The 27891-nt window shown below is 33.3% G+C and overlaps 1 protein-coding gene and 1 long non-coding RNA gene across 3 annotated transcripts in view; one reads left to right on the top strand and one right to left on the bottom strand.

Annotated features, from left to right (window-relative positions):
- The window catches only part of LOC136035268 (uncharacterized), a 278010-nt gene that overhangs the window by 12883 nt on the left and 237236 nt on the right, over positions 1–27891 (top strand). The window lies entirely within an intron of this gene.
- Positions 167–27891, bottom strand: LOC136035266 (integrator complex subunit 12-like). Of its 2 annotated transcripts, none has more exons than XM_065716941.1 (7): positions 27663–27891; positions 22535–22594; positions 20305–20450; positions 17480–17627; positions 16260–16376; positions 8034–8118; positions 167–403 (listed from the first exon to the last, which is right to left on the bottom strand). In XM_065716941.1, the coding sequence occupies exons 1-7, from the start codon at positions 27828–27830 to the stop codon at positions 267–269; spliced, it is 861 nt and encodes a 286-aa protein (XP_065573013.1). In that variant the 5' UTR covers positions 27831–27891; the 3' UTR covers positions 167–266. The 2 variants fall into 2 exon arrangements, with proteins under 2 accessions (XP_065573013.1, XP_065573014.1); XM_065716942.1 differs by having other exon boundaries at positions 8034–8115.

Genomic DNA, 27891 nt, shown 5'->3' with positions numbered 1-27891 from the left:
CAAGCAGGTACACTTTCCCAACGCAACTTTTATCAACAAATTTTTCCAATAAGCTAATTCTATTATATCTCTTAAAAACTAAATATAAATTCTTAGAGAAATTCTTGTGAAATAAATTCAGAAAAGAAAAATTCGGCCAAAAAATTAAACAAAAAGAAAACATCAATTTTATTTGCAAAACTATTTAATTAAATGAAAAACGTCTAAACAACAAAAAATAAAAGAATAAAAGAAGGACAAATCAAATTTTGAACATATAGAAAACTCTATTTTCCTTTTCGTTTTTCAGTTAGTTTGGTTGCTGCCTTCTTTTTCAGCATCTGCAATCTTTTATCAGCATCTTGAAGGAAGCCAGTTGACGTTACTGACGAAGATGATGACTTCAAACTTTTGCTGCTTTTACCTAAATATTAAATCGAATAAGATTGTTGTCCAAAATATTTTTGAAATCCAGTATGTTATTGTTGCTACTAATTGGCACCCAAAATTGAGCATGTGATTTTTTGTCTCTTCAATAGTTATTTCAAAACTTTCCCGCAAACAGCTTATTCTATGATGTCCTTCATAAACATTTCTTATATTTTAGCATAAAAATAGAGCAAGTCCAAAACGCTTTATTTGTATTTTTGTTCAAACTAGATTGGTTATAGAACTCTCGTGCTATATCTCGCAAACATAGAAAATAAACAAAACTTCCATTTCATTTTATTTGTTTAGGAAGAATCCTGTTCAACCGAGTACAAACCAAAAAATTATAAGCATACAGCATTTGAATAGTACATTCCTTGCGACGGGTAGAGTTGAACCTGAGTACCTTCAGGTAAAACACCTGGTCCAATCCACTACGCCGTCACAAGGTGATAGCTTTCTTGCTGTTCCGTAATATTTTATTGAAGATCTGTAGTACTTATCTTAGGAGTGATTTAATGATTATTTTAGAAATTCCGATGTATAGTAAACAGAATATACAAACCACCAATATTTATATTAATTGTCTATAATTCGATAATAAGAAAGATAATATAATATATTATCTTTAACATTTTGGAGAAAGCAGCTAGAAAAATGTTCTGACTGACTAACCTTATCTCAGACAGTAGGTTATAAAAAGTATGGTTCCATTTCACTTTCTAGAACTTTGATGAAAAAAAGGTTGAGGTTGCTAGGGCTCGATCTGTAGATGAAGGATGGCAGATTGCTCCGATTATCCTTTTCAACCACCCGTCTAGGACCGAATGAAAAGTAGGTCGTCCCCGGTTTGGATAGGAGGATGTCGAAGGGAAAAATTTAAGGTAAATGGAAACTTCCTGGGAAAGTGTCAGGAGGCTTCGACTAAATTGGGATGGAAGAGGACCCTGCGTAGCTGGGCTGGGCTCAGGCAGTTTAGGGCAGAAGTGACTTGTTGGTAGTACTAGCAGTTGTATATCAGATTTTTGAAGTTAAAAAACTATAGCTTAGCAATTAATATTCTCGTTCCATTAATTTTCATAATCTTTTCGCCATACAAGGCTCGTCAGTAACCTTTGAATGCAGTTCTTAAAAATAAAGTGGTTCGAACCCACATTGTGCGTGCATAATGTAAGAAGAGTTTAAATACCTTACACATCTTAAGGGTGCATGAAAATCGAATCCGTTTATCATCTAAGATAGAAAGGGACAAAAATGATGCTTAGGATTAGGCAGAGAAAATAATAGATAACAGGGCAATATTGTTTTCTTTACCTTTTTTACGTTTCATACAAAGGAGCGAGAAAAGTATCGGCACAGTCGAAAAGTTCGTTTCAAAAAGCATATAAATGCTAGCTATAATTTTGAATCAGCTTAAATAACCAAATAGATACCCGCGTAACAGGTTCAGGTTCAATTGACTACCCTAGTGTCTAAAATGTGTCGTAGAAAAAGATTTCCTTTTTTTGTTGCCCCCTTCACTTCAAGTCCCAATAAAAAAAAAAAAAAAAAAAAAAAAAAAAAAAAAAAAAAAAAAAAAAAAAAAAAAAAAAAAAAAAAAATTAGTGAAGAGCACTTAAGGTGCCTGAGGTGAAAACTTCAGTCCCTAAAATCTGAATCAGAGATCCCAGCACATCCAACCCACCCACCACCCCCGCGAAAAAGATTCGACGTATGTGTCTGAAGTCACAAGTTTATTTTACCAAATCCCCAGCTTTCTTAGGTTGCTTAATTCTAAAATGTACAAATAAATAGGTTGTAGGCAACGGGGATAAGTTGCGCTGCTAAATTCCCCCCCCCCCCCGCATAAAACAATTCGAGGAATAGGTACTCTTCTAGCAATTCAAAATTAAGCATATACTTATTTACGTAATCAGTATATTCTCGTCATTAGTTTTTCCATAGTAAGACATTCCTTACATTTCTCGAAAAAAATTAATTGAACATGTAGGCTTCACTTTCATTCTGCGTGCATAAATGAAATTCATAACGCTGCTAGTTATAGTCATGTGCGTAAGGGGTACTTCTGGGTTCCCAAAGAATTTAAGATCTTCATAACTTTCCCCACAGTTTTCTACAACTTCCATATTATGCAAGTTTCAAAACTCAGAGCCCCCCCCCCCCCAAAAAAAAAACTATCATTAGACAGGCCTCATGAATTAGATTCCTGTGTAATAGCGTCACCTTTTACCTCTGTTCCTTCCAAGAGAATATTTTACAAGGCTGTTTAGAAGGTGAAACTTGGCCAAAGACTGGATAGATTTTTTAGATTAACGCTATTCCATCTTTTCAACGGAGGACACACATGTTTATAATGCAAAAACAAGAACATGTATTCGCACAGCCAATAAAAGTCTAAAGTTTAACCTTCTGTTATTTTGCTATTCATCTACCCACAATTGTACCCATTGCCCTAACATTATCTTTCAGCGAAAAAAAAGACATAGATAGAAAAAATCATATTATCTGGTAAATGATGCTTTGACTGCACTACTAAAACAAAATTTGTGCAGAAACTACTAAAACCTTTACAACTGCCAATAATGGCCCGAATTCCTGTATGTTGTCTATTATAGTTGAACATGCCTACGTTGAATAAGAGCGAAAATTGAAACCTAGGGGGTAACATTTTAATGCTGGAACGATAATAATATAGTAAGTACAGGTTTCAAAATAGGGTCCGATTCTCACAAAAATTTTAATTAAAGGATTTATGTTTTATTCTTATTACAATTTGAGGTTAATATTGCATTATAGAAGTCTAAAATCAGCACATATTATGAACATATTTTATAAATAATCTTTGATATTTGCCATTGTTGGTATTAAAGAATGTGTTAAGTAATTAATTGCAAATTAAAGGCTATTAGCAGTAGGGGAGTAATGTGCTACAGTGGAGGGGGCTAGCAACTGTATCTCCCAGACCTCTGTTTGCCCTCCCCCCCCAGCTGAAATTTAATTTCTTTAAAAAATCTTGTCAAAACTAATATAAGCCTGCATAATTCAAGCATCAGCATCAACAAAGTTTTTTTTAGAATATATTTACTTTTATAGTAGGCTACTATAAAGTATCCTTAAAGGACATTTTTAGTAATTTTATGGTACTAAATGGCTCATTTTTCAGTTTTTACTCTCATTTTGACCCGATTTGGGAAAATTGGCCCCAATTCCCCCAGGATTTTGACGAAATTATGCCACTTATTAGCAGTAGTAATAATAGTTTTTTTTTATCAGTAAAACAGAGACACAATCAATCGATAGCACACCCCAAAAGTGTTGCTTGCGAGGGAGCGCTACTAAAAAAAAGTAAGAAGTTGGAGGTTAAATCATGTACCACGTAACTCAGATTTAAATTGATTAATGAGTAATTTCTTGGTACTTGGGATAAACTTATTCCAAGGCTTAACACTCCCTATAAATAACTGAAAAAGGATTACTATTGTTACGTTACATACCAGCACATCAATGAGTGGCTATCCCCACCACAACTAATCTCACGACAACTACCACCACAATGCTTGCTATTAAAAATTTTTTAATATTACTAACATTACAGTTTAATGTGCCTACGTTGACAATACAGATCACTGTGTTGACGGTAAATATGGTTGAAGCAATTCCAGAAGGTAAAAATCACGTTTTCTAGGAGAGCATTAAACAGAGAATAGAGTATTTTTGTTTCAGGTGGGGCCTAATGATCTTAAAAACATAATTTTGGGAATAAACACTTTTATTTTAATGATTTCTGCAAGCGAGCATAGAAGATGCAACGAATTTTTGAAAAATCGATTGAAACATTCACTACACGATTGAAACTATCCAATCTCCAAAAATGGAAAAAAAAAATTAATTATAAGTTTGTGTTGTGCAGAATTTTGAGTTGAATTCTAATTTGCAGTCAGAATTGACCAAACACCGATAGATGTCTTTCAAATTGCCTTTTTCTTTCTTACACTATGTTACAAAGTTGTTTTTATCACATCCTGAAACTATTTTAAGCCCTATATTGTACTTGAGATAGTTTTCATAGATAGGAAAGTTTCATTCCAGTGTATCACATTGTACTTGGCTTGGGTATGGTTTAAATCCCAGGATAAAAATCTATCACACATATTAGTTTCATTCCAGTGTATCACAGTTTCATTCCAGTGTATCAAGTTTCATTCCAGTGTATCACATTGTACTTGGCTTGGGTATGGTTTAAATCCCAGGATAAAAATCTATCACACATATTAGTTTCATTCCAGTGTATCACAGTTTCATTCCAGTGTATCACATTGTACTTGGCTTGGGTATGGTTTAAATCCAAGGATAAAAATCTATCACAGATATTACATTTTGAAGTGCCATAAGCATGGAAGCTCTCTTTTAGCATAAATTTTTTTTTTATTTAAGATCGTTTTAAAATATATACATCTAACTTTCTGCAGTGTTGTACATATACACGTTTAGTTCACTTATACAAATTCTTGATTTTCGTGAAGGATCATAACTTGCACATATAGCTCAGTCAAACAGTTGTAATGTTGAGTAAAAAAAAAAAAAAAAAAAAAAAAAAAAAAAAAAAAAAAAAAAAAAAAAAAAAAAAAAACTGTAAGAAGTTGGAGCTTGAAATCATGTACCACATAACATATAGTAACATATAACCCCGTAACATATACCTTGCACATATAGCTCAGTCAAATAGTTGTAATCTGAGTAAGTTGAGAAAAAAAAAAATCTGTAAGAAGTTGGAGCTTGAAATCATGTGCCACGTAACACATAGTAACATATAACCCCGTAACATATAACTTGCACATATAGCTCATTCAAATAGTTGTAATCTGAGCGAGTTGAGTAAGTTTATGATAAAAAGTCACTAGTCAAAAGATGAGGGAGATGGTGGCTCGATTATAATGACTGACTCAAATTTAACTTCGAAAAAACAAGATAAACTGTGGGAGGATTTTTAAAATTTCAAAAACGATACAGCATAATTTTCTTTTTAAAAGCTAAATATATTGGTCCCCCCCCCCTCCATTCCAGAGTCTCTGTGTTTATACTGAATAAGGTAGATCAATTTTGGACTCGGAGAATCAATTAAAAATTTTAGTGGTGTAATATATGGCACAAGTTAGGAATGCTTCAGACTAAATCAGTCGATATATAAAAAAATACGGCAGACATGCATTACTGATAACTGCGGACATGTGGAATGATAACTAAGAGTGATCATTTAAATAGAAAATTCTTCGATGATTTAAGAAAAGATAATTTTAAAAAAATCTTGGATGGAAAGGGGTGATGCAGATTTTTCTCCAGTGTTTGTAGAAGATGACCCATCGGCTGTGTATGATATTATTGTTTGAACACTTACAAAAGTATTAAACAAGACGCGTCCTCTTAGAAGACCTAAAATGGCTAGGGCGAAGTTCCCTAGAAAACCATGGATTATTCAGGCTGTTCAAAATGCTATAAACCGAAAAAAATAATATTATAAACAATATTTAGCTGAAGCATCGACTATTAATTTTCCGTAATTTAAAACCTATAGGAATATCTTACATGGATTGAAACGATAAGCTGAAAAAAAAACGTATTTGCAAAATGAATTTACGAAGCATAAATGTGACATCATTTTCTGTGAAAAGCGAATCTATTAACGGATCCCCTTTTAAATTTATCATGAATCAGAAATCATTTATTTAAAGACAGCTTTCGTAGTCGTAGATAAAAATCACAAACTAAATGTCGCTGTCATTTACAAAACTAGTCCTAAGGCATTTTGTTCTAAACACTGGTAAAAAAAAACGGCACTAATGAATTGCTAAATCAATTTGTTCTGCAACGTACTTGCACTAATTTGTTCTTCCTTCTAGTATTAACTACAGAGTTGGCAGCAGAGGGTAGAAAATGTCGGTGCTGAGGTTAGCAAGGAGAAATTGCCCGAAACGCATTATCAACTGAAACCTACGAGCTTCAATCTTTAAAGACTCAAGATCAGACTTACAATCTATAAATTTTTCTCCAAAGACGATCTTAACTACTCTTTGTGAGACTCCACATCATCACTTAGATATTGAATATTATGAATCTGAGGCCCCCAGACAGGACATGCATATTCTAATATGGAACCCAAGCGGCGCATTGAAATCAAAGAACGTAGTGCAAAGTTACCTTTCTGGACTAGCCCTTAAACATGAACACTAAATGAGCAATCAACGCTTAAAATAACTCCTAGGACTGTAGCTGACGATACAACCAAAAACAAATGAGCTTGGCAAACAAGATCTTGGCAAACAAGATCTCGTTTCAGCGGATTAAATATTACGATTTTGTTTTGCTTTCGTTGATCTGCAAACTATTCGTTCTACATACTTCCTTGAATTCTGTTAGCCTTTGCCTATTTTCAGCGCATTCATGAATTACGTTCTGAATTGTTTATTAGCTTAAATTTGTCAAAAATTGCTAGACAACTTGGGCAAGCGCAATGAAAAACATTAACTTCAAACGTTGCTGAAATATTGATATTTTGAAAAATAAATGTTCTACTTTATTACCAAACGTTAATTCATATTTTTTTTTATCTTAGATCATGGGTAACTTACTGAAAGAAAATATGTTAGAGGGATTCTCCAGGAAAATGAGATGAGGAGGTATTGATAAGGAGAAAGAAATGATCTATTCTCCAAATGCCCTTAACAGGAAATTCCATACAGGGAGCGTCATTTTAAAGTAAGAAAAAATAACAATCTAAGGCCCCTAGCAAAAGTGTCCTCGATGTCTCATATAAGTTTTTCAAGTCAATATTTGAAGTCAAAGTTAATAAATGAAGTTTTACTTCATTTTTACAAGAAGAATCTTTACTCTTATGGAATTCGTGAAACAGTTATCAATTTTCAAAACACGACCTTTTAGGCCAATTTTAATTTTGGTCCTATCTTTTGATCTAACCCTTAAAACCCTGGCTAATTTAATCCTGAAATTTATATAATTTTTGGATTTTAGTAAAAAAAATAACCCCTCCCTGAATGAAAAACAGCTTTGTTTTGTATTTTCATTTTTTACCCCCCCCCCCCTTCCTATATTTTAGTCAATTGGATAAACTTGTACCCTCAAATTTAAAGCCAAACCACCTACTTAATTTAAATAATAAGCTTAAGCATACTTTTTTTTTCTTTTTTTTTTACAAAAGTACGAAACTGTAACTGCCTTTCAAGAAGAGTTTGCTTTGAAAAACAGAGTTTTTAGCCGAGTTTTTAACATACTAAACTCAGAAGGAAGCAATCAGAGGAACGGGCATGACTAGTATAAATGATTGTCATGTGGGGCATCAATTGGGGATGGAAAATGGGGACAATCACCCTCCCCCCATCTAGATTTTGACTAACAGCCATCTTTTGGTACTTCATTGAAAAAAGCTCCCACCCCCATATTTTGAAAAATACTATTATTTAGCATCTTTATTTACCCCCCCCCCCCACTCCCTCCTATATTTTCATGAATTTGCACCCCTGGTTTTCAAAAAAAAAATCAAAGAAAGACGCATCACTACATGATTCACAAAAAACAGCCTATAAGTAACAGCCCGAAAAATAGTTTCTTACCAGAGGAGCTACTTTTCGAACTCGGAGAATGTGGTCCCACCTTGCTACTGTAGCTGCTACTACTTTTAGAGCTTGACGATGACTGCTGAAAATACAAATTAAAGACATTGAGAAACTTTAAAAGACATTTACATCTCTATATACACTAAAACTAAATTTCCCCCCCTACAAATCAGAAAATGGAAAATGCAAAACATGAGAGCTAAAGGTGGTCTTGACATATTTTAGAACTATTCCAAGACAATTTTTTAGGTGATAATCACGCTTTGTTTTTACTTTTCCTTGTATTATGTAAGTGCCGGGAGCCCAGCAGTTTCGTCGCCAAGACCCGATGGCGAGCGGCAGGCTTCTATATATGGATTCTCACGGTCGCTTGTCTTCTAAACACAGACAATTAAAGCCTTTTCTTGATGTCATGACGTCCAAATAGACCTTAAATTAGAAATACTGCCTTTGTAAAATTATATTTTTTCATTGGACCTTTAATTTTTCCTCGGCTTGTCTTTTGTCATCATGAATGACAAATTGCAGAACCTTGGTTTCTTTTAATTGTTCAGGTGGTGGGACAAAAACTTCTTTTTCTTCCAAAGATTTATCTAGTCTCGATTTTGATTTTAAAAGATATATCAGGCATTGATGATTTTATCCATGTCAAAATCCAAATACAACCAGCATTACTACCATTTTCAATTTGTTTCGTTCGTTTTTCCTCGGCTTGTCTTTTGTCATCATGAATGACAAATTGCAGAACCTTTGTTTCTTTTAATTGTTCAGGTGGTGGGACAAAAACTTCTTTTTCTTCCAACAATTTATCTAGTCTCGATTTTGATTTTAAAAGATATATCAGGCATTGATGATTTTATCCATGTCAAAATCCAAATACAACCAGCATTACTACCATTTTCAATTTGTTTCGTTCGTTTTTCCTCGGCTTGTCTTTTGTCATAATGAATGACAAATTGCAGAACCTTGGTTTCTTTTAATTGTTCAGGTGGTGGGACAAAAACTTCTTTTTCTTCCAACAATTTATCTAGTCTCGATTTTGATTTTAAAAGATATATCAGGCATTGATGATTTTATCCATGTCAAAATCCAAATACAACCAGCATTACTACCATTTTCAATTTGTTTCGTTCGTTTTTCCTCGGCTTGTCTTTTGTCATCATGAATGACAAATTGCAGAACCTTGGTTTCTTTTAATTGTTCAGGTGGTGGGACAAAAACTTCTTTTTCTTCCAACAATTTATCTAGTCTCGATTTTGATTTTAAAAGATATATCAGGCATTGATGATTTTATCCATGTCAAAATCCAAATACAACCAGCATTACTACCATTTTCAATTTGTTTCGTTCGTTTTTCCTCGGCTTGTCTTTTGTCATCATGAATTACAAATTGCAGAACCTTTGTTTCTTTTAATTGTTCAGGTGGTGGGACAAAAACTTCTTTTTCTTCCAACAATTTATCTAGTCTCGATTTTGATTTTAAAAGATATATCAGGCATTGATGATTTTATCCATGTCAAAATCCAAATACAACCAGCATTACTACCATTTTCAATTTGTTTCGTTCGTTTTTCCTCGGCTTGTCTTTTGTCATCATGAATGACAAATTGCAGAACCTTGGTTTCTTTTAATTGTTCAGGTGGTGGGACAAAAACTTCTTTTTCTTCCAACAATTTATCTAGTCTCGATTTTGATTTTAAAAGATATATCAGGCATTGATGATTTTATCCATGTCAAAATCCAAATACAACCAGCATTACTACCATTTTCAATTTGTTTCGTTCGTTTTACCTCGGCTTGTCTTTTGTCATCATGAATGACAAATTGCAGAACCTTGGTTTCTTTTAATTGTTCAGGTGGTGGGACAAAAACTTCTTTTTCTTCCAAAGATTTATCTAGTCTCGATTTTGATTTTAAAAGATATGTCAGGCATTGATGATTTTATCCATGTCAAAATCCAAATACAACCAGCATTACTACCATTTTCAATTTGTTTCGTTCGTTTTACCTTGGCTTGTCTTTCGTCATTATGAAATAAGCATCGCTGAACCTAGTTTTTTTTTTAACAAGAGTATGGTAGCCATTGGTGAATGTATCCATATTAAAATCCCATACACACATATATACAATTATTGCTCGTTTATAACGATAGTACATGTCATAACCCCCCCCCCCCCTTTTTACGTCATAACCATCGTTTTTTACTTTTACGCGAATTACATTTTATTATATAATAAAAAAAATTTCGAAAGTGTCCTAATTCAGTGTCTGTTTCCCCCAATTTCGTCCATTGTAAACTTTGTAGTTAATGTTCCATTATACTTAGGACTCATTTCGTCCAAACAATTCTTGCTTGTCATATTTTATGCCAAGACCATGCCCACCACTCCTTTAAACAACCAATAGCAATCTTTACCTCATGTTGTTTTGCCCCTCCCCCACCAAATTTTGAAAAATGCGTTTTTGGGTATTTTATTGATTTTTTTTAATGTGAGAAATATGCCTTTTATATATTTAATTAAACATCCCCCCCACGAAATTTTTGAGAATTGACACCACTGGTTTGAATTGTACGAAGGGAGAATATTATGACACGGTTTACTATAGAAGAAAAAGATTAAATAGAAAGCTTAATTAAAATACTTCATAAGAATTTAAAATGTAGTTTTTAATGTTTAAAGGCATCTAATTTGTTGTTTTTTTCTTAACTCTTTGAATGAAAATACTGGAAATATATTTTTCAACGTAAAGACACCAAAAAAAAAAAAAAAAAAAAAAAAAAAAAAAAAAAAAAAAAAAAAAAAAAAAAAAAAAAAAAAAAAAAATCAGAATCCAGTGATCAGTTACTATGCTTCTCTTGTTTTTCTTCGTCAAATGTCGACGAATTCCCGCAGAAAAATTCCAAACATTCCCAGAAAAAATAGTTCTAGTATATTCATTCGGCAAATTTCAGCACCTGAGGTTGAGTATCAGTCTTTACGCTCCTTTTCTCAGAGTTAGATTTCGATATATTTTATGAGCAAAATTCTGTTAGTTCTATTGATCCGAATTCCAACCGATTCTTGTGTACTTTCTGCGTTAAACTTCACAACAATGCCTCTGCTAGGTTCCAATGGGTTCTCTAAACCAAGTTAAAGTGGAATCCATGGGTAAAAACCCGGTAGATTCCATGGACATCATCAAGTTCACATGCATTCGATAAGTTTTGACTACCAAAACTTTTTCACTGACATGTTGTAGGGATAAGGTAGCAACCATCTCCCTCCTAAGAGTACCCCAGAATAAAACCAAATTTATGTGTACGAGTAATAAGGGAGATTTCCTTATAAGATCCGTCAAAGAATTCCATCCATACAGGGCACCCCAGAATAAATTCAAATTTATGTGTACGAGGAGTAAGGGAGGGCTCCTTGTAAGTTCCGTCAAAGAATTCCATCCATACAGAGAACCCCAGAATAAAACCAAATTTACGTGTACGAGCAATAAGGGAAAGTTCCTTGTAAGTTCCGTCAAAGAACTCCATCTATAAAGGGCACCCCAGAATAAACCCAAATGTATGTGTATGAGGAAAAAGGGAGAATTTCTTAAGGTTCCTTATAAGTTCCGTCAAAGATTTCCATCCATACAGGACACCCCAGAATAAACCCAAATTTATGTTTACGAGGAATAAGGGAGGGTTCCTTGTAAGTTCCGTTAAAGAATTCCATCTACACAGGGTTCCCCAGAATAAACGCAAATTTATGGGTACGAGGAATAAGGGAGGGTTCTTTATAAGTTCCGTCAAAGAATTCCATCAATACAGGACATCCCAGAATAAACCCAAATTTATGTGTACGAGGAATAAGGGAGGGTTCCTTATAAGTTCATGAAAGAATTCAACCTATACAGGGCACCCCAGAATAAACCCAAATTTATGGGTACGAGGAATAAGGTAGGCTTACTAATAGGTTCTGTCAAAGAATTCCATCTATACAGGGCAATCAAGAATAAGCCCAAATTTTTGGGTACGAGGAATAAGGGAGGGTTCCTTATAAGTTCCGTTAAAGAATTCCATCTATCCTTCAACTGAAATACATTTAAACTAACTGAAAGTTCAATTTTTGGATAATTTTGTTGAGAATATAACATAAAGAATGAAACATAAGAAAAAATAATTAGGTCATATAAATAAGCCAATAATCGCGAGAGCTCCACTTTTAAAATAGTTGCTTATCTAGTGTATCTAAAACTCTAATGTCTGTTTATTGTCATTTGCCTCGGTCACCTATAAAGAATGTCAGATTCTAAAAAAAATTATAAAATAATCATATTTTATGAAAAACCGAATAAATAATTAAGAAAGTTCCTCCTAAAATAAATGCTTGTATAGACTACCTAAAATCCTAATCCCTGTCTATTCTCATCTGCCTTACTATTTTTGTTCAATAAAAAGAAAAAAAAGACTTAATAATCGGGAGAATTCCTCCTTTAAAGTACATGCTTTTAAAGTGTACCTAAGATCCTAAACCCTGTCTATTTTTATTCGCCTCCTTGGCTTATGAAAAGTAATACATTAAAAAAAAATAAAAAATAATAATTGCAAGACTTCCTCCTTTAAAATGCATACTTATGTAGTCAGTACAAGATCCTAAACCCTGTCTATCCTCATTTAACTCACTGACCTATAGATAAATACTAAATTTAAAAATATTAAAAAATAATCAGATTATATGCAAAAAAAATTAATAAATAATTGCGAGAGTTCCTCCTTTAAAATACATACTTGTTATTTTTTGTTAACTCTTTAAATGAAAATACTAGAAAGACATTTTTCAACGTAAAGGCACCAAAAAAAAGTATTTTTTTTTTGTCCAGGACTCTAGTTTGGACAACCAAATTTCCAGCAAAATCAATCTAAGCTCAGTTATTATGCTTCTGTCAAGTTCCACTGCATTTTCTTCATCAAATCTCGGCAGATTCCCTCAGAAAAATTCCAAAAAAGTCCCTAAAAAACTAGTGCCAGTATATTCCTTCGGCAAATTTCAGGACCTTAGGTTGAGTATCAGTCTATGCGCCCTTTTCCCTGAGTAAGATTTCGATATATTTTATCAGCAAAATTCTGTTAGTTCTATTGATCCGAATTCCAACAGATTCAATAACCTGGAGTACTTTCTGCGTTAAATTTCACTACAATGCCTCTGCCAAGTTCCAATGGGTTCCCTAAACCAGGTTCCAAAACCCAGATCCTAAACCCTGTCTATTCTCATTTGCCTCACTGACCTATTAGCAAATACTAAATTTGAAAAATAACCATATTATATGCAAAAGAAATGAATAAATAATTGCAAGAATTCCTCCTTTAAAATACATACTTATATAGTCTGTCTACATTTCTAAACCCTGTCTATTATCTTTACCTCAATGATCTATAAAAAAAAAAGATCACATTTTGCAGCCTATGGTCATCCCCAATATGGAACTTCACACAATAAACGTTGTAGGTGCATTAACCAATTTCACTGCTTCCTAGTTTCGTTCTTAGGGTTTTTGAACAAGAGGGAGGGGTCTTCATCCAGGAAATCAGACGATTACCATGATGTTTTCCAAAACTTTACTACAGTTATTCACTTGCTATTTATTTTGCATATTTAGCGAATTAATTAATTGACTAATAAGGGTGCAAATTAATCAACTCATTCCATCCCTATTTAATGAATAAATACGTGTCTAATTAGCTCTTGATTTCAACACTTTTTTGTTAAATTAATTCCTGGTTTAAAAACTTCTGTTCTACAAATAAAGACTCGACGGATTCTTATAAGCAGAAAATATTAACAGTTGGCTACCATTGGCTGATTGCTGGTTGGTAGCAAATTTGAATTTGCTAATTTTTAGATGATATTTTGCTGCTTTTTATTTTGGCATTTTGAAATACAAAATATCAAGAGCTGGTTACAATATAAAAATTTAAGTTTTGTAAGCCAAAGCACTATCCCCACATTTCCCAAAATTGAATCAAGTTCTCAGAATTCTCCCGAGAAATTTACGTTTTCAAAAACACCAATTTTAACAAAAAATAAAAAATGCTAATTTTTGGGAAGCTTTTGGAGAGTCAGATTGTCTTTTCAAAAAATTAAGGTGTATTTCAGGAGACAGTGGCAACGCTTTTTGTCCGTAAGTACTCATTGTAAAGCCCCAAAGGCGAAATCAACCGATACATGTATGTATATATATCCTGATACCTACAAATTATTGGCTCTGAGCCAATATTTATTTATTATATTAATTTACAATATATATGTCACATGTAATAATACATATATATATAATATACTAGCTATTGGGGTGGCGCTTCGCGCCACCCCAACACCTAGTTGGTGGGGGCGCTTCGCGCCCCCCCCAAGCCCCCCCGCGCGCGTAAGTCGTTACGCGCCATATTAGTTACGCGCCATTGTAGTTGTGTCCCTATGTCCCACCTGTGAATATAGATAGATAGATATGTATATATATATATATATATATATATATATATATATATATATATATATATATATATATATATATGTTTTTAACTACGTAAAACTTGCGAATATACAACATTCTTTGCTGTCCCATTGTCTGTGCATATAAATAGATTGTCAGGTTTACCGACTCTTGAACATGCAACATATAATGGTCCATGGGAAAACAATCCGTATTCAGATCTATACCTCATGATTCTAATGATTGCCCTTGAGCTTTGTTGATGGTGATTGCTAATCGACCATTCCCTGAGTCGCCATCGTCATTTATATATCCCCCTGTGCACCCCGGCGTCCCCTTTGTAGTTATGTCCCTGTGTCCCGGTCGTCATTTATATTCCCTGTGTCCCGGTCGTCATTTGTGTCCCGGTGTTCCAGTCTGTGATTTCTCTTTGAGTGTCCCGGGCGTCATTTATATTCCTTGTGTCCCGGTGTCCCGGTCGTCATTTATATCCCCCTGTGCCCCCCGGCTTCCCCATTGTAGTTGTGTCCCTGTGTCCCGGTCGTCATTTATATTCCCTGTGTCCCGGTCGTCATTTGTATCCCGGTGTCCCGGTCTGTATATACATTCGTTTTTTAGTTTTGTTTTTCTCCTTTATTTTTTTCCTTTTTTCTTTTTTTTCTTTTTTAGTTTATTTAGATTTTTAGATTTTTTAGTTTTTTTATTAGTTTTTAGTTTTTTTGTAGTTTTTACCATTTTTTTAGTTTTTTTAGTTTTTTTTTTTACTTATGTCCTGGTCGTCATTTATACTCCCTGTGTCCCGGTCGTCATTTGTGTCTCGGTGCTTTGTTGATTGCTAATTTATATTATATTTATATTTATATTTTTTATATTTATTAATATTTTTTTAGTTTTCTTTTTCTCTTATTTTTCAGTTTTTTCCTTTTTTTTAGTTTTTTCTTTTTTAGTTTTTAGTTTTTTTTTGTTTTTTAATAATTCAGACGTTATATGCGGACAAACACGACGTCACTCGACAGACAGACAGACAGACATAACCCACAAACAACTTATTTTTATATATATTTATTCATATTTTTTTAGTTTTCTTTTTCTCTTTTATTTTTCAGTTTTTTCCTTTTTTTTAGTTTTTTTCTTTTTTAGTTTTTAGTTTTTTTTAGTTTTTTTAGTTTTTTAGCTTTTTTAGTTTTTTTATTAGTTTTTATTTTTTTTGTAGTTTTTGCCTTTTTTTATTTTTTTCAGTTTTTTTAGTTATTAGATTTTTACCTTTTTTTAGTTTTTTTTAGTTTTTTAGCTTTTTTAGTTTTTTTTTCTTTTTAGTTTTTTTTGTAGTTTTTACCTTTTTTAGTTTTTTTCTTCTTTTGTATTAGTGTGAAATAATTCAGACGTCATATGCGGACAAACATGACGTCACCTGATCCACAGATCCACAGATCCACAGATCCACAGACAACTTATTTTTATATAGATAGATATGCTTCATATGAAAATAAATATACATAAGATGAAAAACACAATAACAAATCAAAAATGATCTGAATATTTCGAGGAATAAAACAGATCACACTGAGTGATATAGCAAGGAGAGAAAGTGTCAATACAGAACAAAAAGACAAGAGAAGACAGAAAAAAAGAGAAAAACTAAAAAAAAACAGCTAAACAAGAAAATGTTAATCCGTTCTAAATCAGTACCTCCATCAGAAAATCTCGATAATCCATCAGTTTATACATAAACTAAAAAAAAAGTAAATATACCCATATCACCTTATCTTTTTCGCTTTTCTTATAGCTTAGATCCTTTCCAGAAGAAGATGTAGAAATTGAAGACATAGCATCGGACTTCGAAGGTTTGATTCCTGATGCACCAGAAGTTTTCTGTCCCTGAATAATATTAATAAAACCTTGGTAAAATTATTAATTTTTACAAAAAAAAAACAGAAGTAATAAACGAAAAAGCCAGGTATATGTATATTAAAAGGGCTGAATTGTCAATTCTTTTATACTGATACTATAGGACTATTATTTCATCGTTTTTCCGTATTAGTGTGTTGATCCCCCTTTAATTTATGGTGTAAATAATCTTATACATAATAATAATCATCAATAACAATATCCATGCACATAAAATCAATTACAAATATTTTTCTATAGAAAATAAATTATTTAAACAAAATCATGTAAATAGAAGTCCAGCCTTTTCGCCAAGTATTTTAAACATTTAATATAAAATATTTTAATGTCTTAAATACTTTATATAATAACTTATTTAATGAAATATTTAAAATTCTTACTTCAAGTATTTATACAAATACTTTAATAAATAGCATATAAGAAATATAAATATATAAAGACTCAGATCTACGCAGCATTCGACACAAACAATCTATAGTAATATAAATGTATTAATAATCATTATCTACATAATAACAATCTAAAATAACAATATCTATGCATATAAAATCAAAAGCAATTTTTTATATATTTGAAATGAAGTATTTAGTTAATAAGCATTTAATATAAAATGTTTTACTATTTAAATATTTTATATAATATTTTACTTTCTACATAATATTTCACAGAGGTATTATGTTTTAAATATTTGTATACGCAGATTTAGGTCTACACAGTATTCAATGCAAGCTGTCCATAATAATACAAACCTATTACGAACAATTCTACACGTAAAAAAAATCTACAATAATAATGTTTTTAGCTAGTGTACATGACACGTCGCTCCACAACCCCTTTTGTCATCAAAAGAATACATTAAAAATTATACCAACAACAAGTGAGAAGGTAAGAGAATGATAAAGCGAGAGGAGGAACTCTATTGGAAAATACAGAGCAGGAACAAGGAGGATAGAAATGGAAGAATGGAAAGAAAGGGAAGGGAGAGTAAATGGACAGAGGATGAAGGGGGAGGAAGAGTAAAAAATAGATGAAGGAGAAAGACAAACAATAAAAAACAAGATGGAGAAACGTACCAGTTTCTTAGGGGACCGTAAACATGCCGTGCAAGTGAAAGCCAAGACGTCTTGTTCCGAGATGGGAGGTTTGTGACACTCTTGATGATAAAGGGCGCTACATTCCCTACACTCAACCAACTGATTCCCAGATGACACATCCAGTCCCCTGAGAAAAGAATACAATAAGCGGGTCTAAAAACATACCTCTAACAAATTTTTAAGGAGAGTCGCAACAAAAAAATGGAAGACCAGTCCATTGGAAATCTGAGCCACTCCCCCCTTTTTCCTTCTCCCAGTTTTTCCTTCCCCCAGTTTTACCTTCCCCCTGTTTATAACCTCAGTGAGGGTTAGACAATGAAGACTTATAGACCATTATTGTATACGAAGACTTCTAGATTTTAGCTGCAGAAAAACATCATCAGGTGAAGCAACTATAGTATTTAAAACAATAAATATAATCATAGCTTAATTATTGCTTATGCTGTCAATTATACTACTAATTCACAAATCATTCCTTATTCTAAAATTAATTATGGCTCTTATCCATTTTTTGTGTTATTTGCATTGATAGGAAGGGCGCCAATCTGAATTCACCAATTTGGGGAGCAAGAGCGGAAATTGTTCCCCTAAATTTTGAAACACCTTTTTTGTTCCGTGGTTCTAAAAAATCGAAAACTATCTTTTCCCCCCAATCTGCCTAAATTTTTAGGACTTGCGGCCACCGATTAAGACCACATTCAAGAGGTCCCATAAGCATGCAGATCACCTAACTGAACTAATAACGCTTTCAAGATAGTTGATAATTAGAAAGCCACAAAAAGAGCAAAGAGTCAAAAAAAAAAAATATGTATACTCAACACCACAAAGTAAGAAAGGAAAAATGATAAAGAAAACAAAACAGTTATAGCTTAATTATTCCTTTTGCAATTACTTAAATATTCATAAATTATTCTAAAATTAACCATGGCTCTTATCAATTCCTTTTGTTGTTCACACTGACAGCAGGGGCAGCAGTCTGGGGAGGCCTTATCAATTTGGAGAACAGGGATGCAAATTACTCCTATACTTGGAACTCGTTTTTGTATCTACATTTCTAAAATCAAAACAATTTACCCCTCCCTTCCTAAATTTGTCTGAATTGGGATCATTGATTGGGAGAACATTCTTAATGTCTCGCGAGGATACGGAAGCCCACAATTGAACTTAGTAACACTTACAAACTAGTTAATATTTAAAATGCGAAAAAAGAAAGAAAAGCCCTATATAATCAAAACCGGATAAGAAGAAATAAAAAAAACTAATAAAAATTTAATAATAACTAATTACTATTTCAGGGACACTTTTAGGGTGGGGACAGAGGGGGCGCTTGCCAGGAGCGCAGAAATTTTAGGGGCACAAAATCTAAAATAAATTATCTAATGGTTATAATCATGGTATAATTTTTGCAATTTTATTTAATTTAAAACAAAGTAGAGGGCGCAATTGACAATAAATATAAGCAAAATTGGATCCAAAACTTTCATTCCCCCCCCCTCCCCCATATTCATCACCATTTCTAGAAAACAAAAATAAGTAGAACGACTTTAAAAGACCGTATTCAAATTTTGTTGATAAATGAAAATATTGTTAAAATTTAGCCTGAAAATTTTTGGGAGACAGAGAGGGGGGAGAAGGCTTTAATCAAGATTTTGCCCCAGGCCAGAACCACCACTAAACTATTTTATTTGTTTAAACTGTAACAGAGTGAATCTCACGAGATGACCCAGGAAGTCTATTCCAAATAATGTGATAGGTAATTAACAGACTCGAATCAGGTCTTACTAAGTTAGTGAACGAAATATAAGTTGGATGTAAATTTTTGGAAATAAAATAAGAATAATGAACAGAAACAGAGTACATTTAAGGGCATTGGGCAGGCCTTGGTAAGGGTCCCCGTGGAGCTGACCAATGGGTTCCTGCAGGGTAGGTTACAAGACAATAAAAGATCCGCAATAAGGATTACGGAGTGACTCGTATTCAGTACAAAGAGTATAGGCAACTTGTAAGATCGAAAACTGGCGCTAGTGTTGACAAAAAAAAAAAAATCCACACCTTCTATTGTTTGGCATTTTTTCATTGTAATTGTAAGTGTTTGATCTCAGCTTCTGAGGAAAATGCACTTGAGAAGCTTGAGAAAATGGCAAGACACCAAATGCTAGATGGCCTTGATGATTTTTTTTTATCAACCCTAGCACTTGGTTCCACTCTGGAAAATTACCAATACAACTTGGGGTACCCATGGGCTTGCTTTCATAATAAAATGTTTAGCTGTATTATGAACATTGGAAAGTAGACTCAGAAAGGAAGAAAAAGTTGACAAGAATTTGATCAGGAAATAAGAGATGTAAAACTTAATTTTGGAGCGAAAGAGGATTTCTAGAATTGGACCACAGACAACACGTTTAAGGTTGCTTGGAATGGCAAAATTCCTACAGAACTTTCTTTTTACCAAAATGTATGTTGTACTTAAAAAATGGATTTGCATCTAAGAGAATGCCTCAAAATCTAACATAAAGAATTTTGAATCACTAATAGAGCCATTTGAAAGACAGATTTATGATCAATTTGGACAGTCTTGAGTAACGCTTGAGAAAATTAAGAGACTCGAATTGGAAATAATCATAACAGGATAGATTGAGTTGCGCATTATTCCTAACTTAACTCTCCTCCCCAGTAAATATACTCTGGGATTCATGGGTAGACGGCTACACTTCAAACCCTTTTTCTGGTAATCCTGTCTTGTTCCTCTACTAAAATAAAAAGGACAAAGAACCCCTTCATTTTCTAAGAAAAAGGGCAATTACTTGCAGACAAGACAGGCAAAATCCATTATTTCAGAGACAAGGTCGTCTGCTTCTTCTGCAACTGTAGCTTTTTTGGTTGAAGACTCATCCAATTTTAATCGTTTATTATCCCTCAGAGATAGTGGTACGTCAAATAGATCTTCATTCTAAAAAAGGAGAAAGAAGATACATTAAATATCTATGCAATAAGATGACAACAGCACAATAGTAAAAAAAGGGGGAAAGAAGTAATAATAGTAAATTATAGCAAAATAGGAAAAAAAAATTTAATAGTAAAAAAAAGGCGAGAGAAGGGACATTAAATCTATATTTAAAAAGATGACAACAGCATAACAGTAAAAATAAGGGGAAAGAATTAATAAAAGGAAACAATAAATCTATATATAAAAAGATGACAACAGTATAAGAGTAAAAACAAATTGAACCTATATATCTACAGAAAATGAAAAGTATTCAGATTAAACAAAACATGACCAAATTAAGAACTTGTGGGACCTAAGGGGTATTGGTTAAAAGATGTCTTAAATTTATGCCTCTTATTCACAACACAGCCTCCAGATTATGTTTTCTAAGCCTTTTACACAAGACTGTCTTTTGTAAACATTTTCTTTCATAATTGGCCTAAAACAAGAGCCCACTTTTATTGGGTTTCTAAAATTATAAATACTGAGAGTAAATAAATAAAACCATCATACAAATACTTTGGTTTCACTTCCGGCAGAAAGACAAAATAAACAACTAAAACCTAAAAGAAAAGATAAAAAATATTAGACTAAAAATAAAAATAGAATCACTAAAACATAAGAAAATGAAAAACAATCACAGATATTTCTTATAGTTTAATTGTGAAGCAGCTATTAGTCAACTAAAGAATTTAGGACCTTTACCAACAAAAAAGTAGACAAATTAAAATGAAAAAAACAAAATGTAAAAGAAAACAGCAGGAAAAGAAAAAAACTGCACAAAAAGAAAACAAGAGAAAAAAAGAAGAAGAATTCACATCTGAAAAACTTCGTTAAAAAAGATGTGATAAAGCCAGTCACGTTCCAGGGAACTATTAATATTAGTTCTTACAAATATGATGAGAAGTATCTTTTTAACTTTATCTATCTTGAAAGTCAGTTGTGGGAACAGCTTTAGCTAGTTACAGATTGTCAAAGACCCTTATCAAACAAAAAAAATGAATAAAAACTATAATATCCATGAATACAACTTAAAATGGTGGAATACATTCTATATAAAGAAAATACAAGTGACAAAATTTTCTAGTTGCTTGTCAGAAGTACTCAACAAAAATTGTAATACTATTACACTGTGCAAAAAAGCTCAATCTGATAATCTCATCAGGCTGGACTAATAATAGAACATACATCAAACAAAATCACGATCTATTCCAGCACAAAATGATTCTGTTGAATTTGTGCACTACTATTGATTCAGCTCGAGTACCTCCTTTTGAGATGTATTTGTGTGCACTATGTTATAATTAAAAAGAATTCACAACATTTTTGAAAAATAATTATAAGTTTTTTTTTATATATGAACTTTTTCTCTTTCTCTGTTATTCTCTTTATAGTGTTATCTTATCCTTTCTTATTATTTTCTTGTATGTCACAGTTGCTTTATTCAAGTTTTCCTTCTTTGTTTCCTAAAAGTGTCTGGATGTGAAACAGAAATATTCAGGATTTTATTTTATTCACCATTGCAATTAAAAGTTTGATACAGACTTCTATATGTCTATAGGGGGCTGTCCCAAGTCCCATGTCCTACACCCCTCCCACATAAAAAACCTTGTCAAAGTGTAAAAAAAAATGTATAAAAGTACAAAATTCAAAGTATTAAGTGGCAAAAAAGCCCCCACCCCTCCCACATAAAAAAGGAAAAATTCAATCCTTGATATGTCCCTAAATTATAGACAGTATATCAATTCTATTGTTGCTTACAATTTAGAGAATTAAATCACACTAGCATTATAAGCCAAAAAAAGTTCAGCGAAAATATATTAAAATTAGAAGAGATTTACACATTACAGCTTGATCAAGGTTTTGCATAAACAAATGTCAGATCAATTTATAGATTGAAGGTTAATTGTGGTTATAAACACTGCCAAAAACAAAATAAAATTTTAGCACTTTTTTTATATTTGTGTAACCCCTTTCCCTCTCTTCTCCTGAAATATGATTCAACTGGAAGATTAATTTATGATAATTTCAACAAATAAAATAGATACCTTTTCTGACTTTCTTTTCAGTTCCTGATCTACTACTGGAATACCGCCTGTTTTGGCTATCTGTAAAACAAACAGGATGTGAAAATTTTGGTTATAAGCACAAAGTAAAAATAGGAAATTGAAGACAACTCCAACTTTGTTACATTAGTATCCTATGATGATCAGATATGTATAATTTTCAAGAGGATAAAGATAATCTGGCAATCAAAAATGTTTCCCTTTTGCCAAATTTATATCCTATAGAAGTAATCTTAATCTATTTGAGAGCTTTAAGGTCTTCTGGACCTGTATTGCCCTTGACTTGATAACTAACTCATGTGATAACTACATCCTTATATATGTAGCTAAATAATGGCATATAAATGAAAAAAAAAATTGGTCTTTGAACATATGTGTGAAGCAACAATCTGCTGGATCAAGAAAAGAAGGATTTTCCAAGAGCACCCCCCGTGAGGCCAGGGAACTAACAATGAAACAAATTCCAAAGTAGCATATAAATTTCAGGTGCCAGCAAGGCAGAAAACCGCCTGGCTCTGCAGTACATACCAGTTAAACTCCTGCTTTAGGACAGTTGTCTAAGCCCGACCAGATCCAGGATCCCTCTCAGAATTGCTTGGAAGGAGGTGATGTTGTGATCCATCTGCTAAAGCCATGCAGTACTGCTGCATCTTTTTTTTTGCCAAAGTGTATTGTCTTACCCTTCTTGATATTGAACTTCAGATGCCACAGTTTACAGAAAACTGTATGTAAGGAGCAACTTGGCTAAATAGTAATCAGAACTCTAAAAAAGAGAATTTTCATAAAAGTTGACACAATAGAGTAACTTTGCCTGATATTCGAAAAAGGGGGCGGAGGACCAACCCCAAAAAATCAAGCAATCTTTAAAAAAATCACACCATCAGATTCAGCATATTAGAGAGCCCAACTGTAGAGGTTTCAAGTTCACCTTTATAAAAATGTGGACTTTTGTATTTTTTGCCAGGAGAAAGGTCAAGGATTTATGTTTATTTGTTTTCCCCCCCAGAGGTGACTGTATACACCCAATGGTCATAGAAGATCAAGAGAGGGCTCATTTGAACAGAAACCAAAAGTTCTACTGTCCTTTTTAAGTAACCAAAAGCATTGGAGGGCAACTAGCCCCTTTTCCCCCAAAGACATTTGATCAAAATTTTGACATAGTCATTTGTTTCATCATAGTTGAGAGGTCCAATAACTATGCCTTTGGAGATGGCATGCCTGCAGCTCACAGGGAAAGGGCTGTAAGCTATGAAATTTGCCGTTATTCACTTATTGTATGTGTTATTGAGAAATATATGGATATTTTTTTAGAAGAACTTAATCTGGAACTTTCCTGGGGGGGGGGGGGGTAGGATGGAATTTTCCAGGGGAAATTTTACATGGGGGAAAAAACAACGTTTTTTGACTGAAAGTAAGGAGCCAGATTACAACTTAAAATGGAACAAAAGTTATTCTTTATATGGTGGTGGGATGCCTGTTCCTCAACCCAAAATTTTGTAGAATTTGGTATTAATGTTTAAATTGTTCGTAACAGGAAATGCTGCCACTAAATTGGGAAAGGTCTACGTGGCTTTTTATCAGACCTCTCAACTATGATGAATCAAATGACTGTGTCAAAATTGTGAAAAAAGAGTGAATACCAGGCAAATTCACTCTATTGTTTCTATTTTTATGAAAATTACCTTTTTTACCAAGTTTTGATTACTACTGAGCCAAGTTGCTCCTTACTTACAGTTTGCTATAAACTGTGACATCTGAAGTTTAATATCAAGAAGTGTAATACAATACATTTTGGCAAAGAAAAGATGCAGCAGTACTGCATGGTTTCAGCAGATGGATCACAACATCACCTCCTTCCAAGCAATTCTGAGAGGGATCCTGGAGTTCATGTAGACAGAGAGCTCAAATTTGATCAGGCTTAGACAATTGCAGCAAAGCTCATGCAAATGCTGGGTGTAATCAAACAGATCATCAGAAGTCAGCCATCTTCTATTATTACCAAGCCTTAATCTGCTCTAAAGTTAAGTTTGGCATGTGTGTTGCTACCCATCCCAACAAAGGAAGCAAGTATTTACCATTTGCTGAAGAAAAATATAAAATCAAGTTCATAAAAGAAATTGACAACCCATTGTGTCTTGAGGGAGTCAAGATTCTGTGTTTCTCAGCTACAGACGAGAAAGGGATGGTGTTAGTGAACTCTTTAAGCAAAGAAATTCAGGAGAATCCTTGTTTTAGTTGTATAATTTTGCCAGAAAGAGGTCACTTGAACACAATTGCTAAAAAAAGAAAAAAATTGATTGCACCAAGTGTTGATGCTTCAAGATATCAGTTGATCAAGAATGGTAAACTGTGGGGGATGCTACTGATATTCTTGCTGATTGGGGAAAAAAACTCCTCAATCAAAAATAATTCCCCTCCCCTTGCTACAACTCATCCTTCACAAAACCTTAGAATGTACTTAAAATTTCTCCTGATACCCTCATTGAGACAAACAAGATAACTCTAATAAAGGTTGCAATTTCCAAATTGTTAAAATCAATGTTTTTTTTAAACATCCACCATGATGGATCTTAGCTAATAGCTCTGCAAGTTTCTAAATCAGCAGAGATACTACTTAACTTAAAACCCTTCTTAACATCCCAATAAAGGCTGCTCTATGAACCCCAAACCACTACCCATCTAAAATATTTGTGTATAATATCCCTCTGGAAATACCAATTCAGGAGCTACAGGGAGGGCTCTCTGACAGAACTGGTAACCCAATCCCAGTTGCAAATGTAACCCAACTGGGTAAACCAGATGCTAATTACCAAAAGTCAAGCAAGTTTTTTTATTCACACTTAGAGGAAAAAAATAATATCCCAGGCCAAATATTCCTCTTTGGGCAACAAAACCTTGCAAGCCCTACAAGCCAAAACCAATCCAATGCCAAAAATGTCTAAAACTAGGACACACAACAAAAAAAAATACAGTGAAATCCTATAAACCGACAGTAAATGTAAAAGTTCCCATCCCAAAGCAATGGCAAATGGTAAAAATGATCAGCCTAAACATATAAACTGTAAAGGCCCCCATGATTCTTCAATAAAACAATATGCCCTCCATGTAAAAAAACAACCACTAATAATTCAAATAGCAACACAGAAAGCTATACCTTATGTATTTGCAGCTCTGGAGCCCAACCTTTTATGAAACCACCAAATAATTTCACTCACAGAACGCCCAACCCCAACCTACTCAAAGCAACAAGCACCCCCCACAAGACTCCTTCCTCAAAACATCCCAGCTCCCATTCCTACTGGAGAGAATCATCAAGCCTGAGCCAACTAGCCTCCACATCCAATGAAAAGAGGTTTGTCTGGCCATCCCTCCCAAGCAGAAATGATTCAGAAGCAGTACCAGATATTAATCTTCTAATTAATGACAAGCTGGATAAACAACCAAAACAAGCTAACACCTAATAAATGCCTCTTCATACTAAATTCTAATGCAGTTCAGTCCATGAACCTGCAACAGCAACAGAAAGCAAAAGTCATAAATGAATTGGCAAACATCTACCCAATCACATGCTTATTCAAGCAAAAAAGTATCTTGCTGTACTCCTAGCAAAACTAAACATTGACTCACAGTCCTACAAAAACTAAAGCAACAAAACAGCACATTTCAAATAGTCTCCCACTTCATGGATCTCTCTCCCACTATTTATGAAATTCTGGCTATATACCCACCAAAACAAAGGGGAATTAATCCCCTGATTAATAACAAGCTGAATGAAAAACCAAACAAGCTAACACCTAATATATGACTCTTATATGAACTCTAATGCAGTTCAGTCCACAAGCCTACAACAGCCACAGAAAGCAAAATCATAAATGAATTGGCAAACATCTACCTACCCAATCACATGCTTATTCAAGCTTTACTCATACTAATGCTGACCATTGACACACAGTCATATGAAAACTAAAGCAACAAAGCAGCATATCTTGACACTTCAGTGGAATGTAATATCACTTTCAGAAAATAAGTTAAATGAACTAATATCTTTTCTTATGAATAATAAATCAATTGATATCACTTGCCTTCAGGAAACCCTGACCAAAAACCAACTAATAAAGTCCCCAGGACATACTATCTTGAGAATGGATAGGTCATCAGAGAAAAAAGGAAGTGGTATTACTTTAATAATAAATAATAACATCAAATTTTGTGGCATAAACTTTCTAGATTTTTTAAGTGATATTGATAGAATGGAACTTAATATTTGGCTGTATAATACCAAAACTTGCAAAAAGCTTTAATAAAAAATAATGGCCAAACTATAGATGGCATGGACTTCTTCAGTTAAATATAAGTAATTCTAATATACTGAAAAACATAATTGTTTGTGGAGATTTTAATGCCTAAAGCCTTTTGTGGGGGGATTAGCCAGCAAATAAAGCTGGTAAGTTTATTGAAATGTTGATCTTAAATAGTACTGAATTAGAAGTTGCTGCCCCTCCAAATATAAATATATATTTTAACCCCAAAAGTGACAACTTTTCCACAATTGACCCCAAAATATATTAACACAAAAGCAAATTGGATTATGTTCAAAAATAAGCTTAATGATGAAGTGATAAGTCTCACCTAGGGATCATATATTTCACTTGTAACAGCTGACACACATTCTGAAGTTTTGGCATCCATACTAACAAATATAGCTAATCATGCTATACTCAAGACAACAACCAGGAAAACAATCCCTAAGCACACTTCTAAAGCATGGTGGACAAATGAATGCCAAAATAAATGGAGCACAAAAAAAACATTCCCCAATGTTCATACCTCCTAGTGTCCTTAAATGCTGTCCTCCTACTGACCTACTTTATTGTTAGGCCATTCTAATATATAAGGTAAAAAATGCCATAAAATAGAGTGTTACCAATAGGTACTTCAAAAAACATTCCCAGATAGTAATTTAGGTTAAAGTTTAGGCTGCATCTATTGTTGAAAGCATCATTCACCTAGCCTAACATAACTATTTTCTATGATTAAAATTTTTCACTTGAATTTTAGTGAACTTCTATTTTAATATTGGGTATCTCCATATTTTAAACAAAGTTATTACAAGCTTGGCAGGAGGATTCACTGGCAACTTCACTTTGACTTCTTTCCCTGTCTTGAGTCTTAAGAAGTCCTCTAATAAGGCTTTCATTTGTTCAGCTGAATCTTTTGATTTTGAATGCAATAGCACCAGTGCTTTTTGAAAAGCCGGGTCAAGATCAGATGAAGCCATTGCAATCAACAACTGAATGCTGTCCTGACAAATAGCACGCCAGTACACTTTTAAACTTGTT

The sequence above is a fragment of the Artemia franciscana genome, chromosome 14, assembly GCF_032884065.1.
Source record: "Artemia franciscana chromosome 14, ASM3288406v1, whole genome shotgun sequence".
In the NCBI taxonomy this organism is placed as follows: domain Eukaryota; kingdom Metazoa; phylum Arthropoda; class Branchiopoda; order Anostraca; family Artemiidae; genus Artemia; species Artemia franciscana.
The sequence above is the reverse complement of the archived record's forward strand: the minus strand, read 5'-3'. Positions and strand labels throughout refer to the sequence as shown.

Excerpts from the sequence above, each read along its gene's own strand:
- LOC136035266 (XM_065716941.1), bottom strand. The coding sequence starts at position 27,830 with ATGGCTTCATCTGATCTTGACCCGGCTTTTCAAAAAGCACTGGTGCTA. Across the intron at positions 22,595-27,662 it reads TGAATCCTCCTGCCAAGCTT|ATAGCCAAAACAGGCGGTAT; the intron begins GTAATAACTTTG and ends TTTGTTTTACAG. Across the intron at positions 8,119-16,259 it reads AGAAAAGCGAAAAAGATAAG|CAGTCATCGTCAAGCTCTAA; the intron begins GTGATATGGGTA and ends TTGTATTTTCAG.